The sequence below is a fragment of the Mandrillus leucophaeus genome, unplaced genomic scaffold (assembly GCF_000951045.1).
Source record: "Mandrillus leucophaeus isolate KB7577 unplaced genomic scaffold, Mleu.le_1.0 Scaffold114, whole genome shotgun sequence".
NCBI lineage: Eukaryota > Metazoa > Chordata > Mammalia > Primates > Cercopithecidae > Mandrillus > Mandrillus leucophaeus.
In genome coordinates, this window is record NW_012099654.1 from 5714475 (window position 1) to 5726764 (window position 12290).

Genomic DNA, 12290 nt, shown 5'->3' on the forward strand with positions numbered 1-12290 from the left:
TTTTTTTTTTTTTTTTTTTTGAGACAGAATCTCACTCTTGTCGTCCAGGCTGGAGTGCAATGATGCAATCTCAGCTCACTGCAACCTCTGCCTCCCAGGTACAATCAATTCTCCTGCCTCAGCCTTTCGAGTAGCTGGGATTATAGGCACCCACCATCACACCCAGCTAATTTTTGTATTTTTAGTAGAGACAGGATTTCACCACATTGGCCAGGCTGGTCTCAAACTCCTGACCTCAAGTGATCCACCAACCTTGGCCTCCCAAAGTCCTGGGATTACAGGTGCGAGCCACTGCACTCAGCCTCTTTTCTTCTTAAATTACCCTGGATTATTGCAACAGTCATGCAGTGGTCTCTCTACCTCGAGCCTTGCCTTTTTCTGCAGGTGTTCTCAATAGAGTAGTTAGAGTTTAGCCACCTGGGCCTCCAAAAGTGCTGGGATTACAGGCGTGAGCCACCGCGTCCAGCTATGGATACAAATTTTAAAAAGAACTGGATATTTTGTTTTCTTTTAAAAATCTCTATCCCACAGAACTAAAGCTAGTTGAGGGTGGAACTCATCCACCAGAGGGGGTCCTTACAAAAGAGGAGAAATAAAATGTTAACAGAAATCAACAGTATAAAACGATTGAAGGTTAGAATATACTTTACAAAACAAAATCCTTTAAGTCCATAAATTCCATACAATCACATGAAAAATTTTGTGTATGTTATTTTTCTAGTAAGCACAATTTTTGTTATTGCAGTGAGTCCCTAGACTCATTTGTTCAGGTGCCCATAAACTGATCAAAAACATATGAAAGAAGTCAGGCACAGTGGCTTACGCCAATAATCACAGCACTCTGGGAGGCCAAGGTGGGCAGATTACCTGAGGTCAGGAGTTTGAGATTAGCCTGGCCAACATGGTGAAATCCCGTCTCTACTAAAAATACAAAAATTAGCCAGGCGTGGTGGTAGGTGCCTGTAATCCCAGCTATTAGGGAGGATGAGGCAGGAGAATCGTTTGAACCCGGGAGGCAGAGGTTGCAGTGAGCCAAGATCACGCCACTGCACTCCAGCCTGGGTAACAAGAGTGAAACTCTGTCTTACAAAAAAAAAAAAAAAAAAATAGCTGGGTGTGGTGGTGGGCCCCTGCAATCCCAGCTACTACTCCAGAGGCTGAGGCAGGAGAATCGCTTGAACCCGGGAGGCAGAGACTGCAGTGAGCCGAGATTGCACCATTGCACTCCAGCAACAAGTGTGAAACTCCGTCTCAAAAAAGAAAAAACAAACAAACAACAAAACATATGAAAGAGCTGCAGTTAGTCACCCATAGCAACTCAACCAGGGAAATAATATTTATCCCTTCCACTCCACCCCCCCACCAGTTAGTTTGTTCTAGGACTGTTTAAAAGTCCTAGTTCTATGACTCTTCTGGGGTCCTGAAACAGCCGCCTAGAGCATAGTGACTCTAGGAAAGCCCATGTCTTCACTGTTCTTGGCTTCCCCATTACCTCCTACCATCTAGCTATATGTATTTTCTACATGACTTCAGTATCTTAAGGCCAGTAAAATTAAATTTATAATGAAACTACATTAGTGGCTACTTATTCATGAGAAATGTTATCATTTTTGAAAACAGTATTTACTAATAAATGTTAGATTATCTCATGTAAATCTCACAACAGCCCCATGAGGCAGTTACTATTATTATCCCCACTTTACAGATGAGGGCACTGAGGTTTAAAAGTCTCACTGCTAGGCTGCGCGTGGTGGCTCACACCTGTAATCCCAGCACTTTGGGAGGCCAAGGCAGGCAGATAATGAAGTCAGGATTTCGAGACCAGCCTGGCCAATATGATGAAACCCCGTCTCTACCACAAATATAAAAATTAGCCAGGCGTGGTGGTGGGCGCCTATAGTCCGAGCTACTCAGGAAGCTGAGGCAGGAGAATAGCTTGAATCCAGGAGGCGGAGGTTGCAGTGAGCTGAGATCGTGCCACTGCACTCCAGGCTGGGCAACGGAGCGAGACTCCATCTCCAAAAAAAATTAAAAAAAAAAAAAAAAAAAAAAAGTCTCACTGCTAGCAAAGAGCAGGTCACAAACCACTGCACTATACCACAAACAAGAAAATAAACATGAGCCAGGCACAGTGGCTCACACCTGTAATCCCAGCACTTCAGGAGGTTGAGACAGAAGGATTGCTTCAGTTCAGGAGTTCAAGACCAGCCTGAGCAACATAGTGAGATCCTGTCTCCACTAAAAATTTTTAAAAATTAGCGGGGTGTACTGGCATATGCCTGTGGTCCCAGCTACTCGGGAAGCTGAGGTGGGAGGATCGCTCGAGCCTGGGAGGTTGAAGTTACAGTGAGCTATGACTGCATCACTGCATTCTAGCCTAGGTGATAGAGCAAGACCATGTCTCAAAAAAAAAAAAAAAGAAAGAAAGAAAAAGAAAAAAGAAACATGATCTAAATATCCAGATTCAAAAGGAATCAAGCAGTGAGCTTAAAGGTAATTCCCAATATACAGTTATCACCTAACCAACAGAAAGGAATGTACAGTAACTGTGTACTTGTTGAGTTCTTCATAGAGAATGAATGAGTAGGTTGAAAAGTAGGACATTATGATGAAAAGGGTTCACTAATCCCCATATGTTGAGTTAGCAAAATTTCTAAGAACTGACAAAACTTTAATTCACCTGCAAGTCTATATTAAAGGAAATTAGTGGCATACATTTGATAAGTTCCAACATATTTATGTGTGTTAAATAAATGTGTTTGGACTATGTTACTTTTTTTTTTTTAAAGATGGAGTTTCGCTCTTGTTGCCCAGGCTGGAGTGCAATGAGGCAGTCTCAGCTCACTGCAACCTCTGCCTCCTGGGTTCAAGCAATTCTCCTGCCTCAGCCTCCCAAGTAAATAGGATTATAGGTACACACCACCACTCCCAGCTAATTTTTGCATTTAGTAGAAATGGAGTTTCACTATGTTGGTCAGGCTGGTCTCGAACTCCTGACCTCAGGTGATACACCTGCCTCAGCTTCCCAAAGTGCTGGGATTACAGGCATGAGCCACTACACCCAGTCTTGGACTACTTTACTTTTAAGGTCCCTTTATGCAATAAAACTCCATGATTATTAGACAAACCGAATTATATAACTTTTATCTTCTAGTTTCATCTAATGATAAAGTAAATTCCTGCCTCTTATACTGTTATTTCTAATTATTTAAACATTAATAACAAGATTAAATCCTACACCTGAGACACATGTACAATCTACTGTAGTTCTAAAGCGCTATATTTTGGGGTTGGTATCTTTGTACTGTGATTCTACAATGTACTACAGTAGTAATTTTTGCCTGTTCAAAAGACATTTCCATTATCCCTTTCAGAATACAAATCCTGCTTCTCCATGATCTGGGCATGTGACCTATGCTGACCAATTATAATATCCTACTATCCTAAACACACAGATTTATTCAAAGATAAGCATGTGACAAAAGCAGAACCTTCCCTGAAATTAATATGCCGACACTACAAAAAAAAGTTCTACTAGGGTTCTAAACTGAATGGATACAGGCTTGGACTGCTGATGCCTTCCTTGCCAGCTGTGAGGAAAAAGTCTACAGTAGGAACTTAATAAACTGAAGTCAAGTAAAGACAAGCAAAAATGAGAGAAAAGAGTGAACCAAAGTCCAGAGGAAATCTATTTGCACCTTGAATTTATTCCAGCCTTCCAGGTTAAGATAGCCAATGCACGGAATTTTTGCTTAAGCTTGTTTATATGGCTTTCCGACATTCGCAAACAAAAAGTCTCTACTGAACTAAGCTGGAGATGACAGATTTCAACATGAGTACTAACACTCAATATTGGCAGTGACTGCCTACAACACGGAGATGAGACTAAGGTCTCCTTCGGGGAAGAATGCAACGATCTAGTAATGGTATCTGCCATGAATAAGGCAGCACATACCACATACTTCTCAGCCCTTGGCTGAGCAGTGTCTTAGGAAATGACACTGGCATATAAAAGCAAAAAGCAGTAAAAAGAGACCAGGAAGCCAAAGCAGAGTGGGAAAAGTTGCATGAGGGAAGAGAAAAACAGTCACACAAAAAATGGCCAATCAAAATAAAAATTAGCTTGATTCAGAACACATTTTAATGTTCCAATTATTCTCTAGTGTAATACTTTAAGAAAAACACAGATCCACTTCAAGCTCATTCTCTGTATTCTTTCTTTATGCTTAAATATACTCTGGATCATTTGTGACTCCGGGAAAAAAGGTTATTGTTCATCAGTTTAGGTTCACATTTAAGGTCAAGTCCCCCTGGTTTCAAGGTGTTCTCCAAATTAAAATTTATGTCAACATATCTACACTTAGTTCTAATTTTTCCAAAGCATGGGACTTGATTTTTGATTCAGGATCAAAAATCCCAGAAGTGAATCCCAGTTCTGCCATGTACTAGCTTAGGCAAATCTCTCAACATTACCTCTGAATATTTCCTTCGTCTGTAAAATGAAAATAATAGTACATACTTCAAAAAGTTGCTGAAAATCAAAGTGTGCCTACAAAGTGGTTGGCATGGTACATGGCACAGAGTAAGAGCTCACTAAACATTAACCATTATTATTTAACATTCATTTAAAAAATTTTCTAATAGCCACTCCATTCCAACCTTCTTAACACCCTAATTAAATGCCCATTTGTTCATTCATTTAACAAAAATATACCACTTACAAATAGAGAAAATAGATGAATCAAATACAGAACTTTTTCACAAGTACAAACTATTAAGATTTAATGGTAGACAGCAACAAGGCAAGAAATAAATATATACGTTCTCTGGCACTTTTGATGGAAAAGTGAAAGATAATAACCGGGCTCTTTAAAGAGTTCATTCATTCAACACATAAATGTAAAGATGTGGTGTAGGAAAGTAGTGGAATACAGCATTTTCTAGAGTAAGGATCAAGGACAACTAAAGTACTAAAGGAAAAAAGGAGGCACGTACGGGAAACAGCAAGTAGTTCAGGTTGGCCTCAGTGAAGATACTTGAATAGGAGTAAAAGAAAGTTAAGACTGCCCTCTCCCTTCTTGACCCCTATCCTTTGTCCCCCTCCCTCCTTCCTTCCTGTCACCATCACTTCCAGCACCGCTGTACCCGTAGGAGCTCCCCAACGGTGATGGGTTCTCAGCCCTCCATGTTACTGTGGGACAAAGAGCTCAAGGAGATCAAGAAGGAGATCAGCTTTTCCCACAGTCAAATCACTTGCTCTATAGCCGGTTCACCAGCCTGGACAAAGAAGAGACTGGCACTCTCAGCCAGGAAGATTTCCTGAGGATTCCAGAACTTGTCATCGACCCACTGGGGGACCAAATCATCAACGCCTTCTTTCCAGAGGGAGAGGACCAGGTAAACTTCCGTGGATTCACGCAAACTTTGGCTCATCTCCGCCTCATTGAGGATAACGAAAAGAGCAAAGATGTGAATGGACCCGAATCACTCAACAGCCGAAGCAACAAACTGCACTTTGCTTTTTGACTATATGAGTTCGATAAAGATGATAAGCTCTCTCGTGATGAGCTGATACAGGTGCTATGCTTGATGGCTGGAGTAAATATCTCAGATGAGCAGCTGGGCAGCATCGCAGACAGGACCATTCAGGAGGCTGATCAGGATGGGGACAGTACCATATCTTTCACAGAATTTGTTAAGGTTTTGGAGAAGGTGGATGTAGAACAGAAAATGAGCATCTGATTTCTTCACTAAAGGACGGAGACCAAACTGTTCCTTGCGGTCTGGTATTTAAGAACTGGAACCTGAAAAGTCCTTCCACCAACCCCACCTCCACCCTATCATTCCCCTTCTCCCAAAGTACTACTGCTGTTGCATGACAACCCCAAATATGTTCTGACAACACAAACCTGCCTTTGGTGCATAAACAGGGCATTACAGAATGGTACACCCAGTCTATTTCTGTTCAGTATGCATTCACTAGTTCTTCATTTATAAGTATCTTCTTCCCCATTCTGTTGCTGAATGCCACATATCCATACAGTCTGAGAAAGTGAGAGAGGGAATCATGCCAAGAACAAGCCAGCAAAGCTCTTTCACCAGATGTAGACTGTAGCCCTACTGTCTTCCCTCCAGCAAGTCTGCCACCATGCTTCTTCATCCTTTTCATATGTCCTTTGCTTCGTACTTCTGTGTCATGCAACATACTGTTCGCTTAGTCTGGCAGTCTTTCTGCTTTTCATTAAGCACCAAAATCTCCTCTGTTCTACTTGGCACAGCTATGCCCTATGTATTTCTGATTTGGCAGGATAGTTCAGGGGTCTGGCAGTTTTTATTTACCTTCATTATTAAATGGGCCTCTGGGATGTTGCCTCTCCAGGAGCTTTTTGGTAACCAACACTTCTCTGAGAAGTATGAGACCATCCTCTGCATCCTACTCTGTCATCAAAGGGCTGCTGGGTGGAGAAACCCATCTTGAAAGGTGGCCTTGGTGAGAGGTGTGGAGTCAAGTTTTCTAGGTTGCTTGTCCACATCACTCTACCTCTGGCCTCTGATTCTCAACTTTGTACCTACATGGCTCCTCTTGTTAGGGCAGTGTTGACTGTTCAAAAAATAGCAATATGCCTACAGGTTTGCTTAGTTGGGGAACACTGTTACCAGAATGGCTGCTCTGACAATATGCCTGGGGACTTTTCCATGGCTTTTTATCAAGGAGGCTGGGCACCCTATAAAGCCTCACGCATTCACACCTTTACAGCATGGTTTATGCCTTAGTGTTACGTGCACTGGAATGTTTTTCACTTCACATTTCCAAGTAGAAAGATTAGTGTGAATTTATCCCAGTCCAAAATATTTAAAGATTGTTTCCTCAGTGTCTTGAAGTTTTGCACAAAATTCTTTTTTTTTTTTTTTTTTGAGACGGAGTCTCACTCTGTCACCCAGGCTGGAGTGCAGTGGCGCAATCTTGGCTCACTGCAACCTCCGCCTCCTGGTTCAAGCAATTCTCCCGCCTCAGCTTCCCAAGTAGCTGGGATTACAGACGTGCACCACCACACCTGGCTAATTTTTTATTTTTAGTAGAGAGGGGGTTTCACCATGTTGGTGAGGTTTGTCTTGAAATCCTGACGTCAGGTGATCCTCCTGCCTCAGCGTACCAAAGCGCTGGGATTACAGGCATAAGCCACCATGCTCAGCCACAAAATTCTTTATGAATTATACACTTGGCAAATGTTAATGACGGAAGCCATAGTCAGTTCCTAATACATGTCCAAAGCATTGACTATTGTATCATTAGCTGCCTGGTTACATTAGCTTCCTAGCTCCTTGTATAGACCACTGCTAATCCCTTAAAAATGAGGTCTGGCACAAGTAGCACAACCTAAGGTGGCATTACAGGTCTTTGAGCAAGCCACAGCAAATTTTCTAAGTTAGCTTAGTTTAGACTTCAGTGAATCAAGCTATTGCCATCCTAATGCATGTCTCTATGAGCCTGTTTATCCAAATATCTGCCCTTGGCTGACTTTCTCTGATTCATTGCTTGCTTGCTTGCTTGCTTGCTTGCTTGTTTCCTTGCTTTGGAAAACTATTGAAGATGTGTACATAATTCTTTAGGAAGGGGACTGCTAAAAAATACGACTGCAAAGTGATGGAAAAGGGTGGAGAACAGGGAAGTAGCTGGGTTGGATGGCTCAAATATAAATGAATGAGAAATTCTTCATGAAGTATCAGTCAGACTTTGTGATCAAGTGAAAATGGAAGAATGTCTGATACTGATCTATTAGGTACTTCAGAGGCTCCTTGACTTGCGTATTTAAAGTTCCTAAGGTTATAGCTTTTCCCCTCTTTTGTCTGTATAGCAAACTGTTTTAATCCACAATTGTGCCTTATTGTTCCATTAAAAGATTATCAACAAATACTTGTGGTTGAAACAAAAAAAAAAAAAGAAAGAGTTAAAACTAAAGTCTGGTCAGCTCGAGATCCTTAAAGGATCTGAAACCAAGTCCAGAATCCCACTTTCATTCTGTCAATAGTGAAAATTTAAAGATTTGTAAGTGGTACAATTATAAGTTCATAACTGTATAGGCAAAAGATGAGTGTGCTATAACATGTAAAATAGATTGGAGAAGAAACGTCTGCTGTATCAGTATGAAATCTGCAAATTAATCAGGCAGCTAGAAAAAACATGAAAAGAAAGTCTGAAGGGAAAAATACTAATACAACCGAATCAGTAAGATTTAAAATTTAATGAAATTTGTGAAGAAGAAATGAAAGATGATTTAGGTTTCAAGCCTTAGGTCTATGAACTGTACTGAGGAAATATGGCTCCCAAACTTCACAGATCACTTACCCATTTTCCAGAATGCCATATCATATTTTAACTTCTTTAATGCACTGAATTATTTTTACCTATCGAGTGAAACATGTATCCTGCAAGAACATGATATAGTAACTAATAAATAGATTCAACAAATCTGGAAGACTGTAAGTATGCTGAGCAGGGAAGAGAATGCGCTACTTATTACATCTGATACATCATAACATACCAATTAAAAGTAGAATTTGAACTTCTGTAATCATTTTTTCATTAAAATAGGAGCCAGGATTCCTATATCCATTTGTTCACTGGTATATCCCTAAATTTCTAGAATGGGGTCTGGTATATTGTTAGAAATCAATAAATCTATTTGTTAAATGCATATATAAATGAGAAAAGAAAGAAGTTACTAAATTTTAAGAAAGGTTCTACGTTGGTCTCAATGTTCTGAGCATTCAATATTCTTGCCCAAACTTTCTTTTATTAAAATAGCCTTCTGTAGGTCACTCTATTTTGAAAAATCTAAAACTGTGACAGATTTAGAAAAATGTTATGACCACTTTAAGTAATACTAAATCACTGTATTAACCACTAAAAGCCAAAACAAAAATCTTAATGCATCGTCAGACATAAAAATAATAATATCTGAGATTTTATACAGATTTTTAGGTATGCTCCATTTTTTGGGTTGGCTCCATTTCACAGTTTGGAAATATTTTTAACTTCAGACATGTGATATAAAGTTAAAATTACCCCTTACCCACATGAATTTCAAGGCAAATATGTTAGTTACTATATGGGAAATTTTAAAATGTGTACTTGCAGAGTTTATCATCTTACCAGGTCTTTCCTTCCCAGTGCCTTTTGACTCAGCAAATTTTTGTATCAAACTTTCAACTGTAGTATTAGCCATGTTATTTATAAATTCTTCATGGACCTATTAAAATGAAATAAAGATAACTTTTTCTTTTTCCACATTCTTAACGTATTTCAGATAAAACTTACACAAGACAATTAAAATTAATTACATCAAAATATGTATTTTTGACCCAAGGCCCTTGAGAACCTTAATTTACCTATATTCCAGCGTTACTAGATCTGTGGGGACCAGCCATCACTTACATTAACCCCTTAACACATAGCCTCATGCCCCTAGAAGTCAAAGCAGCTTTCTGTTCCCATCTTTGAGCTTTCTAAATATCATTCTTTTTTTTTTTTTTTTTGGAGACGGAGTCTCGCTCTGTCGCCCAGGCTGGAGTGCAGTGGCCGGGTCTCAGCTCACTACAAGCTCCGCTTCCCGGGTTTATGCCATTCTCCTGCCTCAGCCTCCCGAGTAGTTGGGACTACAGGCGCCTGCCACCTCGCCCAGCTAGTTTTTTTGTATTTTTTAGTAGAGACGGGGTTTCACCACGTTAGCCAGGATGGTCTCGATCTCCTGACCTCGTGATCCGCCCGTCTCAGCCTCCCAAGTGCTGGGATTACAGGCTTGAGCCACCGCGCCCAGCCGACATCATTCTTATAAGACTTATATAGACAATAAAAATACTTTTGGATTAAAAAAACACACATACACAGTCCGACTCTGTCACCCAGATGGCTGAGTGTCATGGCTCAAGGCCGCCTCAAACTCCTGGGCTCAAGTGATCCTCCCACCTCAGCCTCCCAAGTAGCTGGGACTATAGGCACGCACTATCACACACAAAACTTTTTTAACATTTAAAAATTTTTAAGTATTTTTTAAATTTTTTGTAGAGATGAGGTCTCGCTATGTTGCCCAGGCTGGTCTTGAATTTCTGGGCTCAAGTGATCTTCCTGCCTCGTCCTCCCAAACTGCTGAGATTACTGGTGTGAGCCACCATGCCTAGCTAGTTTGAAGAATAACAGACTTCATCTTTCTCTACTATATTTCAATGTACCCCAAATTGTCATCATTAAACCTTTTATATTTGTGGAACACTTCTAAGTAAAAGTTCTATAGTTTAATATAAAGTTGCTGCTTTAAATTTAAAAATAGTAAAGCTTGAAAAAAGAAAATTCAAAAGTTGATAGCTTTAGAAATTCAATATAAAGAAAACTGAAAGTAGTTAATTTAAAAAATTAATTTGAATTATCATCCTTGGTGGCCAAATGATAAAATATCCGGTTTATTTTATATTTAACACATGTAAATATATTATCTTTACATATTCTTTATCTGGAAAAATTCGGTAACATACTTATGAACTTTGAACAGAGTGAGAAAATATTTTTAAAGAGCTATAAATAAACAAATTTTTCATGAATAGTTCAACATAAAGTAAAAAAACTTACCTGGCCTATCTGCAAATGAATTTCCTTTATAGCATTTGACAAGGATCCTATAATTTCCTTTATGTGAATGAGATGAGTTTCTTCAATATCTTGAAATTTCTGGGTAACATATACAAAGTTATAGATTTATAACATATACAGGTACATACATATGTATTCTGGAATCAAAAGAGCTTTTAGAAATCATCTCTCCCAGCACTTTGGGAAGCTGAGGCAGGTGGATCACTTGAGGTCAGGAGTTGGAGACCAGCCTGGCCAATATGGTGAAACCCTGTCTCTACTAAAAATGCAAAAATTAGCACCTGTAATCCCAGCAATTTGGGAGGCTGAGGCAGGAGAATCGTTTGAACCTGAGAGGCAGAGGTTCCAGTGAGCCAAGATCATGCCACTGCACTGGAGCCTGGATGACAGAGCAAGACTCCGTCTCCAAAAAAAGGAAATCATCTCAATATAATCAAATTTTCCAAGTTACCATTGTTACACAATGTTTAACAAAGCCTCAAGACAAACAGGTCTAGCAGGTAAACTGAAATATGGCACTGCAAAAAGTTAACTTTTTGTTATGTCATGTTTTAGGTAAATACAAACTTTTCTAGTTTTTTTTTTTTTTTTAAGACAGAATCTCGCTGTTGCCCAGACTGGAGTGCAGTGGCACCATCTCGGCTCACTGCAAGCTCCGCCTCCTGGGTTCACACCATTCTCCTGCCTCAGCCTCCCGAATACCTGGGACTACAGGTGCCCGCCACCATACCTGGCTAATTTTATGTATTTTTAGTAGAGACGGGGTTTCACTGTGTTAGCCAGGATAGTCTCGATCTCCTGACCTCGTGATCCACCTGCCTCGGCCTCCCAACGTGCTGGGATTACAGGCGTGAGCCACCACGCACAGCCGAATTTGGAGCTATCACACATTAAAATCTATAATTGTGATCAGAATATTAGGAGACCCAGAAGAGAATAGTGTTAAAAAAAAAAAAAAAAGTTTTAAAAACTGAGAAACAATTAGTTGGCAAAGCAAAAACTACAGTTTACTTTCAAAGACTTTATAATCTAGCCCATAGATTTTCAAAATGTCTTTCTAATCCTTGAAATAATAATATACACCCGGCACAGTGGCTCACACCTATAATCCCAGCACTTTGGGAGGCCAAGGCAGGCAGATCACAAGGTCAGGAGTTTGAGACCAGCCTGACCAACATGGTGAATCCCCATCTCTACTGAAAATACAAAAAATTAGCCAGGCGTGGTGGCATGCACTTGCAATCCCAGCTACTTGGGAGGCTGAGGCAGGAGAATCACTTGAACCCGAGAGGCGGAGGTTGCAGTGAGCCAAGATCGTGCCATTGCACTCCAGTCTGGGCAACAGAGTGAGACTCCATCTCAAAAAAAAAAAAAAAGAAATAATAATATACAATCCCCAAAAGAGATGACTGTGATCAAAGAAAACTGGGAAAGCCTATATACTTTATTTCAGCAGTTCTCAATCGAAGGTGAGGATGAGTTAGATCACCTGGAGAATGTTTTCAAACTTCAAAACAAATAGATCCTCCAGTACTGCCTGGGGAATGGGGGCTGAAAGAGGTGAGAATGTTGTTTGGAAAACATTTCCAAGTTACTCTGATATCCCCAGAGAGAAAACCGCTGCTTACCTTGCCTTGCCTTGATA

The 12290-nt window shown here is 40.2% G+C and overlaps 1 protein-coding gene and 1 pseudogene across 2 annotated transcripts in view; one reads left to right on the plus strand and one right to left on the minus strand.

Annotated features, from left to right (window-relative positions):
* Nucleotides 1-12290, minus strand: part of FCHO2 (FCH domain only 2) — a 135682-nt gene that overhangs the window by 81840 nt on the left and 41552 nt on the right. The window contains exons 6-7 of one of the 2 annotated variants that reach the window (XM_011996863.1): nt 10625-10723; nt 9155-9251 (exon numbers count right to left, since the gene is read on the minus strand). In XM_011996863.1, coding sequence (XP_011852253.1) covers nt 9155-9251; nt 10625-10723 — 196 coding nt within the window. The remainder of the gene's footprint in view (nt 1-9154; nt 9252-10624; nt 10724-12290) is intronic. The other variant, XM_011996871.1, reaches the window with a different exon arrangement.
* On the plus strand, nt 5168-5754 carry LOC105551563 (annotated as a pseudogene).